Genomic DNA, 23,347 nt, shown 5'->3' with positions numbered 1-23,347 from the left:
CCCAATCCCATCTTGTTTCATTGATTCTTCTCCTACCCACTTAAGCCGCCATGTTGCATCACCACTTCCTCATATCAGGGAGATCATATGATAGTTGTCTTTCTCTGCTTGACTTATTTCGCTAAGCATGATACGCTCTAGTTCCATCCACGTTGTCACAAATGGTAAGATTTCATTTCTTTTGATGGCTGCATAGTATTCCATTGTGTATATATACCACATCTTCTTTATCCATTCATCTGTTGATGGACATCTAGGTTCTTTCCATAGTTTGGCTATTGTGGACATTGCTGCTATAAACATTCGGGTGCACGTGCCCCTTTGGATCACTATGTTTGTATCTTTAGGGTAAATACCCAGTAGTGCAATTGCTGGGTCATAGGGCAGTTCTATTTTCAACATTTTGAGGAACCTCCATGCTGTTTTCCAGAGTGGTTGCACCAGCTTGCATTCCCACCAACAGTGTAGGAGGGTTCCCCTTTCTCCACATCCTCGCCAGCATCTGTCATTTCCTGACTTGTTGATTTTAGCCATTCTGACTGGTGTGAGGTGATATCTCATTGTGGTTTTGATTTGTATTTCCCTGATGCCGAGTGATATGGAGCACTTTTTCATGTGTCTGTTGGTCATCTGGATGTCTTCTTTGCAGAAACGTCTGTTCATGTCCTCTGCCCATTTCTTGATTGGAGTATTTGTTCTTTGGGTGTTGAGTTTGCTAAGTTCTTTATAGATTTTGGATACTAGTCCTTTATCTGATATGTCATTTGCAAATATCTTCTCCCATTCTGTCAGTTGTCTTTTGATTTTGTTAACTGTTTCCTTTGCTGTGCAAAAGCTTTTGATCTTGATAAAATCCCAATAGTTCATTTTTGCCCTTGATTCCCTTGCCTTTGGCGATGTTCCTAGGAAGATGTTGCTGCGGCTTATGTCAAGGAGGTTGCTGCCTGAGTTCTCCTCAAGGATTTTGATGGTTTCCTTTCTAACATTGAGGTCCTTCATCCATTTTGAGTCTATTTTTGTGTGTGGTGTAAGGAAATGGTCCAGTTTCGTTCTTCTGCATGTGGTTGTTCAATTTTCCCAACACCATTTATTGAAGAGGCTGTCTTTTTTCCATTGGACATTCTTTCCTGCTTTGTCAAAGATTAGTTGACCATAGAGTTGAGGGTCTATTTCTGGACTCTCTATTCTGTTCCATTGATCTATGTGTCTGTTTTAGTGCCAGTACCATGCTGTCTTGAGGATGATAGCTTTGTAATAGAGCTTGAAGTCGGGAATTATATCCTTACATTTTACTGATTTCCTATACAAGTTCTAGTATATTTGGAGTGGAGTCTTTTGGGTTTTCCACAAAAAGTATCATATCATTTGCAAAGAGTGAGAGTTTGACTTCTTCTTTGCCGATTTGGATATCTTTAATTTCTTTTGTTGTCTGATTACTGAGGCTAGGACTTCTAGTACTGTGTTGAATAGCAGTGGTGATATTGGACATCCCTGCTGTGTTCCTGACTTTAGCAGAAAAGCTCTCAGTTTTTCTCCATTGAGAATGGTATTTGTGGTGGGTTTTTCATAAATGGCTTTGATGATATTGAGGTACATACCCTCTATCTCTACACTTTGAAGAGTTTTGATGAAGAAAGGATGGTGTACTTTGTGAAATGGTTTTTCAGCATCTATTGAGAGTATCATATGGTTCTTGTTCTTTCTTTTATTAATGTGTTGTATCACATTGATTTGCAGATGTTGAACCAACCTTGCAGCCCTGGAAAAAATCCCACTTGGTCGTGGTGAATAATCCTTTTAATGTACTGTTGGATTCTATTGGCTAGTATTTTGGTGAGAATTTTTGCATCTGTCTTCATCAAGGATATTCGTCTGTAATTCTCCTTTTTTAATGGGGTTTTGTCTGTTTTGGGGGTCAAGGTAATGCTGGCCTCATAAAATGAGTCTGGCAGTTTTCCTTCCATTTCTATTTTTTTGGAACAGTTTCAGGAGAATAGCTATTAATTCTTTAAATGTTTTGTAGAATTCCCCTGGGAAGCTGCCTGGCCCTGGGCTCTTGTTTATTGGGAGATTTTTGATGACTGCTTCAATCTCCTTACTGGTTATGGGTCTGTTCAAGTTTTCTGTTTCTTCCTGGTTCGGTTTTGGTAGTTTATATGTCTCTAGGAATGCATCCATTTCTTCCAGATTGTCAAATTTGCTAGCGTATAGTTGCTGATAATATGTTCTTATAACTGTTTGTATTTCTGTGGTGTTGGTTGTGATCTCTCCTCTTTCATTCATGGTTTTATTTATTTGGGTCCTTTCTCTTTTCTTTTTGAGAAGTCTGGCCAGGGGTTTATCAGTCTTATTAATCCATTCAAAGAACAAGCTCCTAGTTTTGTTGATTTGTTCTATTGTTTTTTTGGTTTCTATTTCATTGATTTCTGCTCTGATCTTTATTATTTCTCTTCTGCTGCTGGGTTTAGGCTTTCTTTGCAGTTCTTTCTCCAGCTCCTTTAGGTGTAGGGTTAGGATGTGTATTTGAGACCTTTCTTGTTTCTTGAGAAAGGCTTGTATCCCTATATATTTTCCTCTCAGGACTGCCTTTGCTGTGTCCCACAGATTTTGAACCATTGTGTTTTCATTATCATTTGTGTCCATGAATTTTTTCAGTTTCTCTTTAATTTCCTGGTTGACCCATTCATTTTTTAGAAGGATGCTGTTTAGTCTCCATGTATTTGAGTTCTTTCCAAATTTCCTCTTGTGATTGAGTTCTAGCTTCAGAGCACTGTGGTCTGAAAATATGCAGGGAATGATCCCAGTCTTTTGGTCCTGGTTGAGACTTGATTTGTGACCCAGGATGTGATCTCTTCTGGAGAATGTTCCATGTGCACTGGAGAAGAATGTGTATGCTGTTGCTTTGGGATGGAATGTTCTGAATATGTCTGTGATGTCCATCTGGTCCAGTGTGTCATTTAAGGCCTTTATTTCCTTGTTGATCTTTTGCTTGGTTGGTCTGTCCATTTCAGTGAGGGGGGGTGTTAATGTCCCCTACTATTATTGTATTATTGTTGACGTGTTTCTTTGATTTTGTTATTAATTGGTCTATATAGTTGGCTGCTCCCATGTTAGGAGCATAGATATTTAAAATTGTTAGCTCTTCTTGTTGGGCAGACCCTTTGAGTATGATACAGTGTCCTTCCTCATCTCTTATTATAGTCTTTGGCCTAAAATCTACTTTATATGTTTCCACCCCAGCTTTCTTTTGATGTCCATTAGCATGGTAAATTGTTTTCCACCCCCTCACTTTAAATCTGGAGGTGTCATTGGGTCTAAAATGAGTGTCTTGTAGACAGCATATCGATAGGTTTTGGTTTTTTATCCATTCTGATATCCTTTGTGTTTTGATTGGGGCATTGAGCCCATTTACGTTCAAGATAACTCCTGAAAGATATGAATTTAGTGCCGTTGTATTGCCTGTAAGGTGACTGTTACTGTATATTTTCTCTGTTCCTTTCTGCTCTACTGCTTTTAGACTCTCTCTTCGCTTAGAGGATCCCTTTCAATATTTCCTGTATGGCTGGTTTGATGTTGGCAAATTCTTTTAGTTTTTGTTTGTCCTGGAAGCTTTCAATCTCTCCTTCTATTTTCAATGCCATCCTACTGGATATAGTATTCTTGGCTGCATATTTTTCTCATTTAGTGCTCTGAATATATCATGCCAGTTCTTTCAGGCCTGCCAGGTCTCTGTGGATAAGTCTGCTGCCAGTGTAATATTTCTACCATTGTATGTTACAGACTTCTTGTCCCAAGCTGCTTTCAGGATTTTCTCTTTGTCACTAAGACTTGTAAGTTTTACTCTAAGATGATGGGGTGTGGACCTATTTTTATTGATCTTCATGGGGGATCTCTGTGCCTCCTGGATTTTGATGCTTGTTCCCTTTGCCATATGAGGGAAATTCTCTACAATAATTATCTCCAATATACTTTCAGCCCCCCTCTTTCTTCTTCCTCTGGGATCTCAATTATTCTAATATGGTTTCATCTTATGCTATCATTTATCTCTTGAATTTGCCCCTCGTGGTCCAGTAGTTGTTTGTCTCTCTTCTGCTCAGCTTCTTTATTCTCTGTCATTTGGTCTTCTATATCACTAATTCTCTCTTCTGCCTCCATTTTTGATTGCACCTCATTAATAGCTATTTTTATTTCAAGTTGATTAGATTTTAGTTCTTTTATTTCTTCAGAAAGGTCTTTTATTTCTCCAGACAGGGTTTCTCTAATATCTTCCATGCCTTTTTTGAGCCCAGCTAGCACCTTGAGAATCATCATTCTGAACTCTAGATCTGACATATTACCAGTGTCCGTATTGATTAGGTCCATAGTCTTTGTTACTGCCTCTTGTTCTTTCTTTTGTGGTTTTTCTGGCTTGTCATTTTATCCAGATAAGAATATATGAAGGAGAGAATAAAATAGTAAAAGGGTGGCAAGAACCTCAGGAAAATATGCATTAACAAAATCAGAAGAGACCTCAAATCGTGGGGGGAAAACGGGGGGTAAAAAGTAGTTTAAAAATTTTTAAAAAGAAAATATATATATTTCCTAATATATATATTAGATATATATGTATATATATCTAATATATATATTAGAACAGAGACACCCACTTAATTTTGGGAGTATTTTGATGTCTTAGATGAAACTACCTCCCAAAATTTTATAGAAGAAAAAAAAATACACACACACTCACACACACACACACACACGCACACACACACAAATAAGGGTAAACATGATCAAGGGATGGAATATGAGTATAAAGATGAAAAATTTTAAAAAATTCTTAAAAAAGGAGTTGATAAGATAAGTTGGTTGGGAAAAGAAAGCAAAGGAAAGTGTAGAGAATTTTCTGAGGCTGGAGCCTAGAACAAAGCCCTGTGCTAGATTTAGGGTATATTTTGATCTATTAGAAGAAGTTGTATCCCAAAATTCTTTAGATGGAAAAAACCCTATGTGTATACAAAAAATAAAGTTAGATACAATGAGGGATAAAATATGACTATAATAATGAAGATTCAAAAAGATTTTTTTTAATGAAAGGTATTGTTAAGATAAACTAGTTTAAAAATGTTAAAAGAGGAAAGAGTAAAAGTTAAAAAAATTAGAATAAGAAAAAAATTTTTTTTAATTAATTAACTTTGCAAGACTAGAGAATCATGGGGAGAAAGCCATGCATTCAATGCTTTGCTTTCTCCTCCTCTGGAATTCTGCTGTTCTCCATGATAAGTGAACTTGGTCTTGGCTGGATTTCTTTCTCATCTGGGGTTGGGGCCTTTTGTAGTTCTCAAGTGTCTCTGCCCAAGGCAGAATTGCATCGCCCTTGCCAGGGCCAGGCTAAGTAATCTGCTCCAGTTTGCAATCAGAGATTTTGTTCCTTGAATGCTTTCCATAGAGTTCTGGAGGATGGGAATGAAAATGGTTGCCTCCCAATCTCCAGTGAAGAGGAGCCGAGAGTTCAGGGCCCCACTCCTCAGAGTGCCCTTGGAGAAAAGTGCTCAATCACTCCCGTCCCCCTGGTCTCCAGCCATACTCTGAGCTCACCCAGCCTGTGATCAAGTGCCTCTGTCTCTGGCACACAGTCCCACCTGGAATCTCCAAAGCAGATCCTGGCTGCTGTTCCTGGGGGGTCTCCTGGGATCTGCCACTTTTGGGGTCCCCGCTCAAAGAGCAGTGGCCTAACTGTGCCACAGATCACAGTTTAAGGTAACCCGGAGTTGAGAGCTCACTCCTCAGCTCTGTCTCTGTAGCCGGCTTCCCTGCTCTAATACCTGCAAGCTCTGCGACACTGACACCCCTGATCCTTCTGTGACCCCATGGGACCTGACACCATGCTGTCTCTGGCCTCACCCCGGCTTAGCCTCTGGAGTGATTCCCTCAGTGGAGCAGACCTTTAAAAGTTCTGATTTTGTGCTCCGTTGCTCTGCTGATTGTCAGGAGCTGGCCCTTCTCCCCACGGTCTATCTTCTTTTCGCTTTGGATTCACTTCTCCACAGGTCCTACTTTTCAGAAGGTGGTTGATTTTCTGTTCCTAGAATTGCTGCTCTTCTCTTTGATCTCCTGTTGGATTTGTAGGTCTTCAGAATGGTTTGGTAAACTATCTAGCTGATCTCCTGCTACCTGATGTCATCTCAGCCTGCTACTCCTCTGCTATCCGACTCCTCTTCCTCATAATATTCTTATATTCTTACAATTATTCTTCTTGTAATTATTTGTAGTTCTGTAGTTGTGATGTGTCCTCTTTCATTAATTATTTATTTAGGTCTTTTCTCTTTTCTTTTTAATAAGTTTGGCTAGGGGTTTATAAATTTTAATTCTTTCAGTGAACCAGCTCTTAGTTTTGTTGATCTGTTCTACTGGGTTTTTGTTTCTATATCATTTTTTCTGTTCTGATCTTAATTATTTCCCTTCTTTTACTGGCCTTAGTTTTGCTGTTCCTTTTCTCCCTCCTTGAGGTATAAAGTTAGGTTGTTCATTTGAGATTTTTCTTGCTTCTTGATGTAGATTTGTATTGCAGTATACTTCCTTTAAAACCACTTTTGCTGCATCCCAGAGGTTTTAGACTACCATGTGTTCATTTTCGTTTGCTTCCATTTTTTTATTTCTTAATTTCCTATTTAATCAGTTTATTCTTCAGAAGGATGGTTCTTTAATCTCCATGTATTTATGATCTTTCCATAATTTTCTTTTTTTTATTATGTTAGGCACCATACAGTACATCATTAGTTTTTGATGTAGTCTTCCATGAGTCATTGTTTGCGTAAACACCCATATTTTTTTCTTGTGGTTAACTTCAAGTTTCATATTGTTGTGGTCTGAAAATATGCATGGTATGACCTCGATCTTTTTGTATTTGTTGAAGGCTGATTTATGACCCAGTGGGTGATCTATTCTGGAGAATGTTCCATGCGCACTCAAAAAGAATGTGTATTCTGCTGGTGTATTCTGAATATGTCTGTTAAGTCCACCTGGTCCAGTGTGTCATTCAAAGCCTTGTTTCCTTGTTGATTTTCTGCTTAGATAACCTGTCCATTGCAGTAAGTGGGGGTATTAAAGCCTTCTACTATTATTGTATTATCATCAATGAGTTTCTTCGCTTGTTGTTAATTGATTTATATGTTTGGGTGCTCCCAAGGTGGGGGCATAAATATTTGTAATTGTTAGGTCTTCTTGTTGGATACACCACTTAAATATGACAATAGTGCCCCTTTACATCTCTTGTTAGAATTTGTGGTTTAAAATCTAGTTTGACTAATATAAGTATGGCTACTCCAGCTTTCTTTTGGCATGTATTAGTATGATAGATGTTTCTTCATCCTCTTGTTTTCCATCTACAGGTATCTTTAGGTCTAAAAGGAGTCTGTTGTAGGCAGCATATCGATGGGTCTTGTTTTTTAATCCATTCCGATGCCCTTTGTCTTTTGATTGGAACATTAAGTCTCTTTACATTTGGAGTAATTATTGATAGGAATTTAGTGCCATTGTGTTAACTGTAAAGTTGGTGTTTGTGGTGATGTTTTCTTTCCTTTCTAGTCTTTGTTGCTTTGGGTCCTTTTTGTCCCCACTCAAAGAGTCCCCTTCAGTATTCTTGCAGGACTGGTTTAGTGGTCATGAACTCCTAGGTTTCTCTGGGAAACTTTATCTCTCCTGTTCTGAATGACAGCCTTGCTGGAGTTGGCTGCATATTTCTCCCATTCGGCATGTTAAATATATTTGTCATTGTTTTCTGGCCTGCCAAGTTTCTGTAGATTGATATGCTACAACCCTCATCCATCTTCCCTCATAGGTTAAGAATTTTTTCCCTTGCTGCCTAAAGATTCTTCCTTGTCTGTTTATTTTGTGAATTTGACTATGATATGTCTTGGTGGTGGTGGTCACCACCATTGCTGAATTTAATGGGAGTTCTCTGTGCTTCTTGGATTTTATTGTCTGTTTCCTTCCAAGCTTAGTGAAATTTTCAGCTATACTTTGCTCAAATACACCTTCTGCCTCCTTTTCCCTCTCTTCTGGGACTGCTATGATATGAATGTTATTAAGCTTTAAGGAGTTGCTGAGTTCCTTAACTTTGTATTTGTGATCCAATACCTTTCTTTATCTCTTTTTTCAGCTTGATTATTTTCCATAATTTTATCTTCTGTATCACTGATTCGTTCATCTGCTTTATCCATCCTCATTGTCAAGGCATCCAGTCAGTAACAGCATTTTAAATTTTGGCCTGATTGATTTTTAGTTCTTTTATTTCTGCAGTAAGGAATTCTCTAATGTCTTCTATTCGTTTTCAAGCCCAGCTACTATCCTTATAAATTTTTTAAATTCTTTTTCATACAGATTACTTACATCTGTATTGATTAAATCCCTGGCTGTTAGTTCTTCCCATTCTTTATTTTGGGGTGAATCCCTCCATCTTGTCATTTTGTCTAGGTTCCTGTTTTATTGTATGATAGCTAGCTTGTCATATTCCTGCTTCTGAGAATAATGACTATATTAAGAAGAGGTCCAAAAAAAGTGGAGGGATCCTATATTACTCTGTTGTTGTGTTTTGATGTTCCTACTCTCAGGTCAGTCCTCTGCAGATTTTTCCTTGCCTGCAGTGGTGGAGACATGTTTAGACCCTGTCCACTGTGTGGCAAGTTTTAACTAGGTGTGTCTTGGTCTGTTTATTAAAAGAAACTAGGGACGCCTGGGTGGCTCAGTTGGTTAAGCAGCTGCCTTCGGCTCAGGTCATGATCCCAGCGTCCTGGGATCGAGTCCCACATCGGGCTCCTTGCTCAGCGGGGAGCCTGCTTCTCCCTCTGCCTCTGCCTGCCATTCTGTCTGCCTGTGCTTGCTCTCTCCCCTTCTCTCTCTGATAAATAAATAAAATCTTTAAAAATAAATAAATAAAAATAAATAAATTTTAAAAAAATAAACTAGAAGGGGAGGTGAACCATGAGAGACTATGGACTCTGAAAAACAATCTGAGGGTTTGAAGGGGCGGGGGGTGGGAGGTCGGGGTACCAGGTGGTGGGTATTATAGAGGGCACGGATTGCATGGAGCACTGGGTGTGGTGCAAAAATAATGAATACTGTTATGCTGAAAATAAAAAATAAATTTAAAAAAAAGAAACTAGATCCAAAAAATTTTTAAAATAAAAAATAAAGGAGAAGCAACAGCTAGATCCTACTTCCCCTAGAACTGAAGCTTTGCAGCACTCTGTGGTCAGTAGATTTGGTGCATGTGAGAGGTTTGTGCTGATTTTCTACGGAAGAACCTGCTGCACTGATTCTCAGGCTGACTTGTCCTAGTGGAGTTGCACTTGCAAGGCACAGGGGGGTGGAGCTTGGTGGTCTCCACTGGGGGGTGCTTTGTTGCTCCCTGAGGTCAGTCAGTGCTGATGGAAGGGGAAGGGGGGAAATGGCATCACCCTGCTCTCTCATCCCCAGAGTGGGGAGTTCAAGCCTGCCACTCTTCTGGAAGTCCTCACAGAAGAGCAAACAGTCACACCTCTTAAGCCCCCAGCTTCTGTTAGATTCCTATCTTCACCCTGTCTTTGTCCAAGTTGTCTGTCTGCTTAGGTGGCACAGTTTTATGGACCCACTGGGCATAGATCCACACTGATCCTCTTGGGGAGGGTCTTGCCATGCTTTTGCCATTTGCCAATTTGTCCCATAAAAGTAGTTGCATGACAAGTAGTTGTTTGGAGCCTATAGTTAAGTGTAGCAAAAAGCCAACACCAAGGCTTATTGCTCTCAGCTGGTGTCTGTTCCTGTGTTAGGGAATGGGGCAGTACATTGGCACCACCAGTTCTTCTGTCCCTGGAAAAGCTGTGCTACCACTCCCAGATGCACAGATGAAGGGAAACTTTCTCGCCTTACTACCTAGAGGATTCTTAGACCATACTGCCTATTCCAGGGTCTCAGCCCTCCTTCCCAGTAGGTGTACCCCTAAGCCCACCAGGCATGACCTCAGTAATAGCACGGACTTCTAAAACTTCAGACTTTGCACTCTGATGCTTATAGTAATATGTGGGAATCCACACTTCTCTTTTTCCCAGTCAGTAGTTTTGGCAAACAGTTTTTCTTGTGTCATCCCCTGCGTGCTGCTTCATCATTTCTTTCCCTCCCTCTCTTTTTCTCTCTCTCCGCAATCAGGGCTCCCTTCCATCCATGGCACTCACTGTTCTTTTCTCCCCCAATCCATTCTCTGCAGCCCCTACCTTCCACCTGGCGGTCATTTTTCTACTTATAGAAATGCAGTTTTCTTCTCTCAGTCCTCAGATCAATTTCTCATGTTTATTTAGCTGTGTTCAAGGGACAAGGCAAGCCCAGGGTCCCCCTACTCCTCTGCCATCTTAACTCCTCTTCTCATCTTTCTGATTTTAAATAGTTGACCTCCAGTGTGCCAACTGTATAATTTCCTCTTCAGACATTTGTTAATAAAACAAGTGTTTCTTAAGGACTTGCTGGGTTTCAAGTGTTGTGTTGCTTTAGTCTATTTATGTCAATATTAAAATTTTAAGGCAGAACTGTTTCCATCTTTGAAATCTTAAACATCTCATTTCCTTGTCCTCTTCCTACACTGAACTCTAGATACTCTTTATTCTGCTCTGTTTTTCCATGTCATTTATCACCTTCTAATACATTTTCTTACTATGTTTGTCTGCTTCTCCCTATTAGAATTTAACTACATGAAGACTGGGAGTTTTGCCCCTTATGGTCACAGATGTGTCCCCAGGATCCAGAATATTGCCTAATATATAGTAGTAAATCAATAAATATTGATTGAATAAATAAGTGCCCTAAAGAAAATTCAATTATATGTCCTTACCTAACAAGAAAGAAGAAAAAAGTGGCAAATTAAGTAGAACAGGTAGTTCCTTTAGCTGTTTTACATATTAGACCATTCTTTCACAGGAAAATTTGCTAATTCCATTAAGGAAGATAGCAGTGTACAACTGTGTTGGGTTTTATAATGATTTCTTTTCATATTAGTTATTAATTGCTGCATAAGAAATTATCCCAAACTTAGCAGCTTAAAACACATATGAGAGTCAGAAATCCAGCAGCTAGTTAATTAAGTGCTGGCTTAGGATCTCTCATTGACAAGTGCTCAGCCAAGATAGTGGGGGGCGGGGGGGGGGGGCACGCTGCAAGACCCACTTCCAAAAAGACTCCCATGGATATTACCTGGAAGGCTCAGTTCTTGGTCCTGTGGGCCTCCCCGTTGGTCTGCTAAGAACATGGCTGCGTGCTTCCCTGAGAGAGAACAGTTGTAGAAAGAGCGTACCACCAAGACAGAGGCCACATGTCTTTGACGATCTGGTCTCAGCAGTCATATATCATCACTTATGTCATTATCTTTTGGTCATAAAGATCTATTTTGGTATCTTGTGGGAGGGGAACTGTACAAGGTATCATCAGGATCCATTGTTAGAGACTACCACAGTAATTTTGTCCATATAAATGAATATTAAACATTACAGAATTTGAAAGGTTTTTTTCCTTCCCTTTCTCCACTTAGGTGTATATTTGCCTTGATTCTGTAGAAAGTTGTAATCTGTTTAACCAGCATAGTGATACAGATGACAGTGGAATCAGCTGGGAATCTGAGTCTGAGAGCCTTAATGAAGCACTGCGGAGGTTTAATAAGAATGTGGAGACGTTTCCTCCTCTGACAGATTTTAGAACAGGTATACTAAATCTTCTGAGTAAAATGGGATTCTTAATAAACCATTGTTTTGTTTTAAGGGCTTTTGAGTTTCAGCTATTTCTAATGTTAACTGATGTATTTTTAAATTTTTTACTTAAATTCAATTTAATTAACATATAGTGTATTGTAAGTTTCAGAAGTAGAACTTAGTGATTCTTTAGTTGCATGCACCCAGTGCTTATTACATACATCAAATGCCCTCCATAATGTCCATCACCCAGTTACCCATCCCCTGCACCTGCCTCCCCTCCAGCAGCCGTTTATTTCCTAGAGTTGAAAGTGTCTTATATTGTCTCCCTTTCTGTTTTCATCATATTTTTCCTTCCCTTCCCCTATATATATGTTTTATTTCTTAAATTCCACATGAATGAAATCATATGATATTTTTATATACTTTATATGCATGATCTCTTTGATTCCTCAAGACACTCTATAGATGATCTTTCTCATTTTCTAGATGAGTAAAGTAAGAGAAGGGAAATAACTGCCTTGGGTCACTTCCATTTTCTAAAACTCAGGCTGCATTGAAAAATTGCATAAAGATGAATTTTCTAAGCTTGAGGTTTTGCCATTAGCTCAAATTGTTAGAGTTGTCATTCACACCTGAGTGGCAGTAATTTTAATTACAAACTATCTACACTGATAATTTGAAGTAGGGTAGGGGAGCTCAGATTGTCCTGTCCTATCAGGATAGGTCAAATCGTGTTCTTTTTCCTTCTAATCCATTTCTACCCATATTTAGTAAATATATGTGATTCTTCTATGAATAAAATGCATCTTATTACTGGTGTTGGCAATTTCTGAAAAGCAAGAGTGTTGTCTACATTTTGTGTGTGTGTATCTTTTTGTATTTGTGTGTCTATACATTTTTATCAGTATGCGATATATAGAGTAGATTTATTCATAGCATTTTGTACATATCAAAAGATATGCTAAAGCAAAGGAAAACATCAGCCTAAAGTCTTACCTGGTTTTACTCAATGAGATTTTAATTAGTTGTGACTCATGGTTTGGTGATAAATAGCACTGGCTATTCCCTCTGCCTGGAATGTTCTTCCCCCAAACTGTAAGCACTTTAGATCTCTGCTTAACTGTCTCCATATTGCAGGTCTTCCCTGTCCTCCCCATATAAGTGGCACTGCCTGCCACCCTCTCCTATGCCATTTTTCTCCATGGCTTCTGTTCCTTTTTTAAATAGCACTCTGAACAGGGATTCTTTGTACTGCTGTGTCACTAGCAGTTAGAAGGGTACCTTGCACAAGTTAGGTGCTCATAAACATTTGTTGAATGAGTGGAAGAATAAGTTCATGATTTTTACTTTTTATAAACTCAGATTTATAGTCTGGAAGAAGCAGTTCCTTCCTCATTGTCTTCTTGTCTCAAAGGAAGTCACAGAAGCATTCTGTGTGTAATGTGATCATTCATGGAGTTATATATAGCTCCATTTTCTGTGGGCATTTTATTTTTTCTGTGAGTATTTTATTTTTTTCTGTAGGTATTTTTTTAATCTTCAATAAGTTTTTTTTAAGTATTCATATGTACAAGTTGATTCATAACCAAGTGCCTATTAAAAAGTTGTGTAGGTTAAAATAACACAACTAGGTTGGCTGGGTTTTTTGGTTTTTTATTTTTTTAGTTCTATTTTGAGATGAACTTTCAGTCATGTTTTTAAGGATGGAAATGGTAAAAGCTGAGATTGTTAACAGTGATTCAGTCAATTGCTTACTGTGCAGACAGCTCAATTAGAAGACATTCTTTACTATTCTATTGATAATCTTTTCAATAAACACAAGAAATTATTTAAAACTCTTTGATAAAAATCTTTGTACATTAGAATCATGTAGTGTTTAAAATATTACTTGCTCAGAGCTACACTTCTGTGGAGATTATGTAGAAAAGAATATGATAATATAAAGAGAGGGATGGAAGTAGGGCAAGACAAGAGCTCAAAGTGTGTTCCATCTACTCAAATCTGAAAGTGTCTGTAGAGAAGAGAATACATATTATACCAATTTTTCCACAGTTTTACTCAAGCCTGGCATTCATTTATTAGCACATTTTCTATTGGGCAATTGCTTGTAACAGGTACTATATTAGCAATACAAATACAGTTCTGCACATAAGAACTAATGGGACAAGAAAACCAGGTTCAATATGAAAATAACAGCTCATATCAAAGGTGTATGCACAGTACCATCAGGTCACAGAGAAATTATGACTAGGAGTAGTTAGGGCTTTTTATAAAAATCATGTTGGAGCTGATCTTTGAAAAGAGATGATTATCCAGAAAAGGGTTTAGGAGAACATTTTAATTACAGGGAACTGCCATGAACTAAAGTAGTAGTTTAGGTAATTTTCATTAGGTAACCCTTGGAAATATGTGATAGGTGTTGGTTGGGAATAATTGTGAAGAACCCTATTATTGCAGTACTAAGCACTTGATATTGCAGATGGTTATAATACCCCTGAAGAATTTTAAAGAAGGACAATTGAAGTTTTTAAATTCAAAACTGAAAGGAATAGCAGAAACTATTATCTTCTGCAGAAGATGATGGCTTAAATGAAAAATTTGGGGAGTCTAACAAGTGTGGGCATTGAAGGATAATTGAAGCCATGGGCAGAACTAGAAAACTATGAGAATGGGAGAAGTGCCTTTCTTAAGAGCTTAATTCTTAGGAATTAGGAAAAACAAGGTGTATAAATTATAAACAGAAAAAAGCAGAATCCAACATATGACAGACTATTGTTTGTTTAAATCTGAATGATGGGTTTATGGTGATTACATTTTCTTTGTAATTTTCTGTATTTAAAAAATTGTTTTTTAAAGAAAATACAAGGTAATGTGATTTTTTTCCTTTTTCTTTCTTTCCAGAAATGCCCTGCCTTGCAGAATATGATGATGGCTTATGGTATAGAGCAAAGATTGTGTCTGTTAAAGAATTTAATCCTCTAGCTGTTCTGGTGCAATTTGTTGATTACGGATCAACTGAAAAACTGACAATAAACAGGTTGTTTTATTTTTGTCAACTTAGTTGAACTAGAATTCTTAGAGGTTTTTTAAATAGTAATTATTGGGAAAGTTTTGGGTTTTCTTTTAAGAGAAAAACTATTTTAAAGCTATTTATTAGGATTTTTTGAAAGTCTCTGTCTTTTTATTATGGTAAAATATAGAATTTACCATTTTAACCATTTGTAAGTATACATTTAATTGTCATTAAGTATATTCAGGATATTGTGCAGCTATTGCCACTGTCTATTTTCAGGATGTTTTCCTAATCCCAAACAGAAATTCTGTATAAAATATATATATATATATATATATATATATATATATATATATATATATATATATATATACATATATATGCATATGTATGTATTTATATATATAATATATATGTGTGTATATATATATATATATGGCTAAATAATATTAAATAATACTCCTAAATACTACATTTATTTATTCACATGTTGATGGACACTTGGGTTGTATCCATCCTCCAGCTATTATGAATAATGCTGCTATGAACATTAATTGTGCAAGTAGCTGTCTGAGTCACTGCTTTCAGTTGTTTGGTATGTATACCTAGAAGTGGAGTTGCTGGAGCATATGGTAATTTTGTTAAACTTTTTGAAGAACTGCTAAACTTTTCTGCAGTGTCTATACCATTTTACATTCCCACCAGCAATACACAAGCATTCCAGTTTCTCCACATCTTGCCAACACGAGTTATTTTCCATTTTTTGTTTGTAATATTGTGGCAAAATACATGTATCATAAAATTTGTCATCTTAACCATTTGAAATTAGTTAACATTAACTTTTCAACTAATTTAACTATTTAATTAATAATTAAATTAGTTAACTATACTTACATTGTTATGTAGCCAACCTCCAGAACTCTTCATTTTTTTTTAAAGATTTTATTTACTTATTTGACAGAGAGAAATCACAAGTAGACAGAGAGGCAGGCAGAGAGAGAGAGAGGGAAGCAGGCTCCCTGCTGAGCAGAGAGCCCGATGCGAGACTCGATCCCAGGACCCTGAGACCATGACCCGAGCCGAAGGCAGCGGCTCAACCCACTGAGCCACCCAGGCGCCCCCAGAACTCTTCATTTTGCAAAACTGCAACTCTGTACTCTTTAAACAACATTCCTCATTCATTTCCCCCTCATCCCCCCCACCCGGCAACCACCATTCTACTTTCTTTCCCTATGAACTTAACTATTATAGGTAAACCATATAAGTGGAATCATATAGTATTTGTCCTTTTGTAACTGGCTTATTTTACTTAACATAGTTTCCTTAAGGTTTGCCGTGCTGTAGCATGTGTCAGAATTTCCTTCCTGTTTAAGGCTGAATAATATTCCATCATATGTGTACCCTACCTTCTTTTCTCCATTCATCCATGGATAAATGTTTATTTGGGTATCTGTGTTGATTCCACCTTGTAGCTATTGTGAATAATGCTGGTATGAACAGGAGTGTACATATATTTCTTCAAGACCCTGCTTTCAATTCTTTAGGGGTATATGAGAACTGGAATTGCTGGATCATACTCATTCTATTTTTAGTATTTGGAGAAACCAGCAAACTGCTTTCCATAGCAGCTGTACCACTGTACCATTAGTAGACAGTCAAATGATAAGTGAATGAGTGGGTCTCGAAGTGACATTAAACTTCATTCCCAGAATGGGAATTCTGGTCAAAGCCATGGAAAGGACTGAACTGTAGTAATTTTGAATTGTTTAATGCAATAGAACCTGCATCAAAAGGTTCAAATAAACACATACAACACTCATGTTCTAAGTGTCCAAGAATTCCAGTCTCTATCTACATCCTCATAAACACTTCATATTTTCTGGTGTTTTGATAGTAGCCACCTTTTTAAAAACTTTTATTTGAGAAACAGAGAGAGCGTGAGAAGCAGGAGGGCCAGAGGGAGAAGCAGACTTCTTTGCTGTGCAGGGAGCCTGATGCAGGACTTGGTCCTGGGACTTCAGGATCATGACGTGAGCCAAAGGCAGTTATTTAACCAACTGATCCACCCAGGCACTTTAAAGTAGCCACTTTAATGGATGTGAAGTTGTATTTCACTGTAGCTTTGATTTGCTTTTCCCTGGTGATTAATGATATTGAGCACCATGTCATGTGGTTGTTGACCATTTATATATCTTCTTTGGAGAAATGTCTACTTTCTAGTGTATATTTTCTCTCATCCTGTAGGTGCTTTCTCACTGTTGATTATTTCCTTTGCAGAGTTTTTAATTTTGCTGTAGTCAGATTTTTTTTTCTTCTGCTGTTTATGCTTTTGATATCACAGCTAATTCATTGCCAAATCCAATGTCATAAATTTTTCCCATTGCAGTTTTAGCTATTAGAGAATTTTAATTGTGACATTCTGAACATTTTAAGAATTTCTTTTGTGACAGATTGCGTCAAATTCCTCTTCACCTTATGCAGTATCCAGCCCGTGCCATAAAGGTTCTCTTGGCAGGGTTTAAACCTCCCTTAAGAGATCCAGGAAAGACAAGAATACCATATTGTCCCAAATGGAGCATGGAAGCACTGTGGGCTATGATAGACTGTCTTCAAGGAAAACAACTTTATGCTTCTTCCATGGTAACTATCTATCTTAATTATCCAAAATCTTATTGAAGATATTTCTAGGGTCCCTAGCCACTTTCTAAAGTGCTTTCTATCTATGCAACTCTAGATGCAAAAAGAAAAAAAATATTTAAAACATATAAATCTTTAAATACTATAAGATTAATTTTAAGGCTTATTAAAATTATGCTTCAGTTTATATTTAGCAAATTTTTATTAGCCCTACAATGACATAAAATATAACTGATGTAATGAATAAGAAAAATGATCAAGATGAGTATCCTATAATCAAAGAACTCATAAATCAGTGAGAGAAATGAAACATTTGTAAACCATTTGTAAATATGAGGTAGAATGAAATATGTTCTATAAAATAAGTATAGGTACAAGGACACTTCCCTCTGTACAGATCAGGATAGGATATGGTATTTGAGCTCCTCCTTAGTAGACAGTCAAATGATAAGTGAATGAGTGGGTCTCGAAGTGACATTAAACTTCATTCCCAGAATGGGAATTCTGGTCAAAGCCGTGGAAAGGACTGAACTGTAGTAATTTTGAATTGTTTAATGCAATAGAACCTGCATCAAAAGGTTCAAATAAACACATACAACACTCATATTCCACACATACCACACACAAAGAAATATACAATGCACAGTACACTTACAGAATATAACACATAAAATATATAGCACACAGGCACCCATACACCACATACCACACATACTGTATGCCACACAAAAAAACATAACACACACATACCGAAAACCTTTCCCACACACTACACACATACCACAAACACACCACACACATCATAAAACTACACTCAGAGCACACATATACCACACATAATACACATACTACACACTCTAAACACACAAAACAAGAATTAAACAAGACATACAAACACTACATATAGCACGGACACCATACAAACCCCACAAAACCACAAAAGTACCATTCATATACCACATATTCACTGCAGACACCACATATAACCAACACCGCATGAACAGCTCAAAAATACACACCACTGAAAAACACCACACATATAGCACTCACACCATGCACATAATAAAGAAACATATAACACACTACACACATAGAACATACAAAATAAAGTGCAACCACAATACCCAAACACCATATACTCACCATTCAACACATACCAAACATAACATACACACATCACTCAAAAAATATTCAGACCTCATACACACACCTACATCACATCTCTACTATAAACTGCACACACAACACATACTCATCACATATATCACATCACTCAGTACTTACACACCCCACATGTAACATACCATAATCAGATACCACATGCCACACATAATCTGACACACAGTACACACAGACCATGCACACACATATACTGCACATGTTTTACAAACACCATACATATACCTCAGACACACCATACACCACATAAAAACCACACTCAGTACACATATAGCATACACACAACACATAGCATACATATTCCAAATACACAACACTAACTAAACATAAAACAGAGTACATAAACATAGAGTACACACATATCACACATACACCACAAAAACACCACACACACACACACACACACATAAAATAGACAATGCACAGTGTAGAAATTTCATTCACACACCACCACACATAACCACCACCACATAAACACACAACACTGGGACACACACACCACTCACAATAGACACCAGCATACACTATACACTAAGGAAAATAGCACACACACAAACAACACACAAAACACATGGAACAGGGCGCCTGGGTGGCTCAGTGGGTTAAGCCGCTGCCTTCGGCTCAGGTCATGATCTCAGGGTCCTGGGATCGAGGCCCGCATCGGGCTCTCTGCTCAGCAGGGAGCCTGCTTCCCTCTCTCTCTCTCTCTCTCTGCCTGCCTCTCTATCTACTTGTGATCTCTCTCTGTCAAATAAATAAATAAAATCTTTAAAAAAAAAAAAAAAAAAAAAAAAAAACACATGGAACATAAACACACCAAACACATCAATACTAGTGTATTTATTTCATGTGTGCACAGTATGTGTTTGGTGTGTTTATGTGAATAAATAGTTTTATCCACCACACATACTACACATATATCAAATACATCAGACAACACTTAAACATCATGCACACCACTCATAAACCAAATACAACACACTTATGCTATACACACAAGTATATACATACATATATGCATACATGCCTGACATACCATGCCCCCACATCTCATGCATACACATAATGCACACATACTAAACACACACAACACCTACACCACAGATACACCATGCACCAGTCAAAACCACACTCACACTGTTCATACACCACAGGCACTACATACATACAGCACACAACATCATACACTCCATACAGCACACACAAACTATACATAACACAAACCACACATAACACTACACAAAACCACACACCAAAATATACCACACACTACAGAAATACCAAACACCACAAATACACCACATACATACTAACACTACTCATATACCTCACAAACCTACAATACCAAAACAAAACACACATCACACATATATTACTCAACACCACCCATAACACACAGAAAAAGACAAAATGCATAACACATATAGAATATACATACACAGAGGGCCTGGGTGGCTCACTTGGTTAAGTGCCCAACTTGTGATTTTGACACAGGCCTTGTGTAGGGCTCTGAACTCAGCAGGGAATCTACTTGAGATTTTTTCTCCTTCTCCCCCTCCCCCTGCTCAAGCACATGTACTCTCTCTCCCTAATTGATAAATCATTAAAAAAAAAATACAACATAGTGCACACACATACCCATGTACACACTACACATACAACACACACACCAAACATACCACAGACACACCACACAATCAACACACACACTCCTATATCACATACATACATTTATTTAAAAAATAAATGTTCAAATGTTCATATTGTGTTTATATAAATATGCTTGCTTTAGAGCTTTAGCATGTCACAAAGGGGAAGTCCATAGGCAGAATTTGGCCTGAATGTGTTTTAAAATTGGAAAAATTAACCCCCCAAAAGTCTCTATTTTGGGGGCACCTGGGTGGCTCAGTCGTTAAGCATCTGCCTTCAGCTCAGGTCATGATCCCAGCATACTAGGATCGAGTCCCACACTGGGCTCCCTGCTTGGTGGGAAGCCCACTTCTCCCTCTGACCCTCCCCCCTCATGCTTTCTCTCTCTCTCAAATAAAATCTTTAAAAAATATTTTAAAAAAATTTTACTCAGCATAATCTCCTTTCTGATGGAGGCATAATACTCTATCCCCTTCCGGGGGAGGTGAACCATGAGAGACTATGGACTCTGAAAAACAATCTGAGGGTTTTGAAGGGACGGGGGGTGGGAGGTTGGGGTACCAGGTGGTGGGTATTATAGAGGGCACGGATTGCATGGAGCATGGGGTGTGGTGCAAAAATAATGAATACTGTTATGCTGGAAATAAAAAAAAAAAAAAAATTTTAAAAGTCTATGTATTTCTGATTTCTGATTAAATATTATAAATTCTAGGAATCCTGACTGCTATATGAGCAGTGAGCTCATATAACAACTCCTTTGAATGGACTAATTCAACAACTCCTTTGAGGACTAATTCACCTTAGTCCTCAATACTGTTGTTTTCAGCCCAACCTACCCTGATTTTGAGACCCAGGATTTGCAGATTCCTGATGTACTGGCTCTGACAAGAGTGAACTCTTAATATAACAGTGCTTTTACTAGAAAGTGCTTTTTGAAAACCTCCATACGTACCATGCTTTTGTGTGTCAAAGTAGTGTAAATAGCCATAAACAGTTTCTCTCAAGGAGCCAATAAAAATACAGACAGGGCTAGTAGGTATTCTTACAGACATGTAATTATTCATCTCTAAGAATAACTCATAATTTGGCCAGTTTATGCATAAAAGCATAAGGCCTTCTAGATAGAATATAAATGAATCTTAACAGGGATGGTAGTGTTAAAGCCCACTGGCTTAATCTAGGAAAACTTTGGGTTGGAGTTACTTTTTTTTTTTAAGATTTTATTTATTTGAAAGAGAGCATGAGAGCTAGGAGTGTCAGAGGGAGAAGCAGACTCCCCACAGAGCAGGAAGCCCGATGTGGGACACGATCCTGGGACTCCAGGATCATGACCCAAGCCAAAAGCAGTTGCTTAACCAACTGAGCCACACTGGCACCCTGGAGTTACATTTTAAATAAAGTGTAAGAATGGAAAGAATGGATTTAATAGGAAATCACCACAAAGACCTTTTAAAATACAAATTATTAATAAATTTGGAGAGTGCGTTTTCCTTCCTATGTGATATAGGCCAGATGTAGGAGGGGAAAACCAGCAAAGACCTTACTGTATTTTTTTGACAACTGTCTTTTAATTTTAGGCTCAGGCACCAGAACAAATAGTGACATTATATGAAGATGAACAATATCCAGTTCATATGTCATTAGTAGAAATGGGGCTAGCGGACCAAGATGAATGATGTAAGTATCATGGCTTCTTGTTCCTGCATGTGACTAATACAGTGGAGATTAATGCTAAATTACCCATAAAAGCACCTTCAGACTTTCCTTGATTTCTCGAAGAATGACAACAAAGCTCAACAAGAATCTTTCTTCTAAACTTCTTCATAGGCCCTTTTCACCTATCGAATACCAGAATCAAAGAGGATCTCCCATCTGTAAGAATGCTTGAAATGACTATCATAGTAACAGATAGTTGCTGGGGATGGGCTGAAGAGCAGAAGGAAGTGGACACTTTAAGTAATTTAAGCATATTAGTATATGGTATGCACAGAACACCATTGAACAATCCATGACCTAATAACAAAGCTATTAAAATACTTGGGTAACCAGCTATTTATTCATCCACATAAATGTAACAAGTGATTCAGTAACTAGTCTGAACATTTACTTAAGCAAATGTTTTAAAGTAACATGCATTTTGTTTTTTTCAGGTATACAGTGCAGAGCATCTATACAGCAGCCTAGAAGAAAGTTTTCTGTTATGCATAAGCCATTTCAGGCTTATTTATCTTGACTTGTTCTGCAATAGTGATGGCCTTTTTTTCCTTACATGTTAAACTGTCAGTAGTTGTTTGAAAGAGTTAATAAATACTTACTTTCAAATATTTTCTGGATTTACTTTATAATAATTTCATATTTTAGGCACATGAAAAAAATGTAGTTCATTTTATTATGAATGTATATGAAGTTTCAGACAGCAGACCTCTCAGTACATTTGAAGACTCCTGTAGTGCCCTTCCCCAGTTATTCTCTTCCCTGCAGAGATAGATGAACACTGTTGTGACTTCGGCGTTTATTATCCTTACATTCGTATTTTTACTGCATATGAATGCGTCCATAAAGCAAAGTATACTGCTGCTATATATATTTTTAATGAGTGTGCTATTGCACCTTTAATTTTCCCACTATTTGTGCTGTTTATCCATGTTGGTATGCTGAACTTTTTTTTATTCACTTTCACTCTCCTATCCATCTCTGCACATAATTCTGCTGATATTTAGGTTGTTACCAGTTTTTTTCTCAATTACAAATATTCTTCTGTAGGGCCCCTGTGTACACATTATGGGTTTTCTAGTATATATACTTAGTAGTGAAACTTACTGGGTCATGGGGTAATTGCTTTCCAAAAAGTGGATTTACTCAATTTATTACCATCAGTAGTCTGAGTTCCTTGGCAATGTGTGGCGTGGCCACACTGTTATTTGCCAGTATTGATTCTAATATAAAAAAAGTATCTCATTATTTCAGTATGTATTCACTGGTTTAATAGTTACTTGTTTGTTCATATCATTTGTCCATTTTTCTATTGAGTTGTTTATAATTATCTTGTTTATTTGTAGGAATTCTTTATATATTCTGGATATTAATCCTCTAGTCTGTGGGTCTTCTAGTCTGTAATCTTCTAGTCTGTGGGTCATCTTTTCTTTTTTGTGGTATCTTTGGACACATTTTG

At 37.6% G+C, this 23,347-nt stretch overlaps 1 protein-coding gene across 2 annotated transcripts in view; it reads left to right on the top strand.

Moving 5' to 3' along the window:
• The window catches only part of RNF17 (ring finger protein 17), a 166,854-nt gene extending 144,331 nt beyond the window's left edge, over window positions 1-22,523 (top strand). For both annotated transcript variants that reach the window (XM_032314687.1, XM_032314688.1), the window contains 5 exons: window positions 11,537-11,705; window positions 14,598-14,733; window positions 17,160-17,349; window positions 21,753-21,852; window positions 22,326-22,523. In XM_032314687.1, coding sequence (XP_032170578.1) covers window positions 11,537-11,705; window positions 14,598-14,733; window positions 17,160-17,349; window positions 21,753-21,851 — 594 coding nt within the window. In that variant the 3' untranslated portion in view covers window position 21,852; window positions 22,326-22,523. The remainder of the gene's footprint in view (window positions 1-11,536; window positions 11,706-14,597; window positions 14,734-17,159; window positions 17,350-21,752; window positions 21,853-22,325) is intronic.
• The last annotated feature ends 824 nt before the right edge of the window (window positions 22,524-23,347 follow it).

Source organism: Mustela erminea, chromosome 15, assembly GCF_009829155.1.
Source record: "Mustela erminea isolate mMusErm1 chromosome 15, mMusErm1.Pri, whole genome shotgun sequence".
In the NCBI taxonomy this organism is placed as follows: domain Eukaryota; kingdom Metazoa; phylum Chordata; class Mammalia; order Carnivora; family Mustelidae; genus Mustela; species Mustela erminea.
Note: the sequence above shows the minus strand (reverse complement) of the source record. Positions and strands in the feature narration are given on the sequence as shown.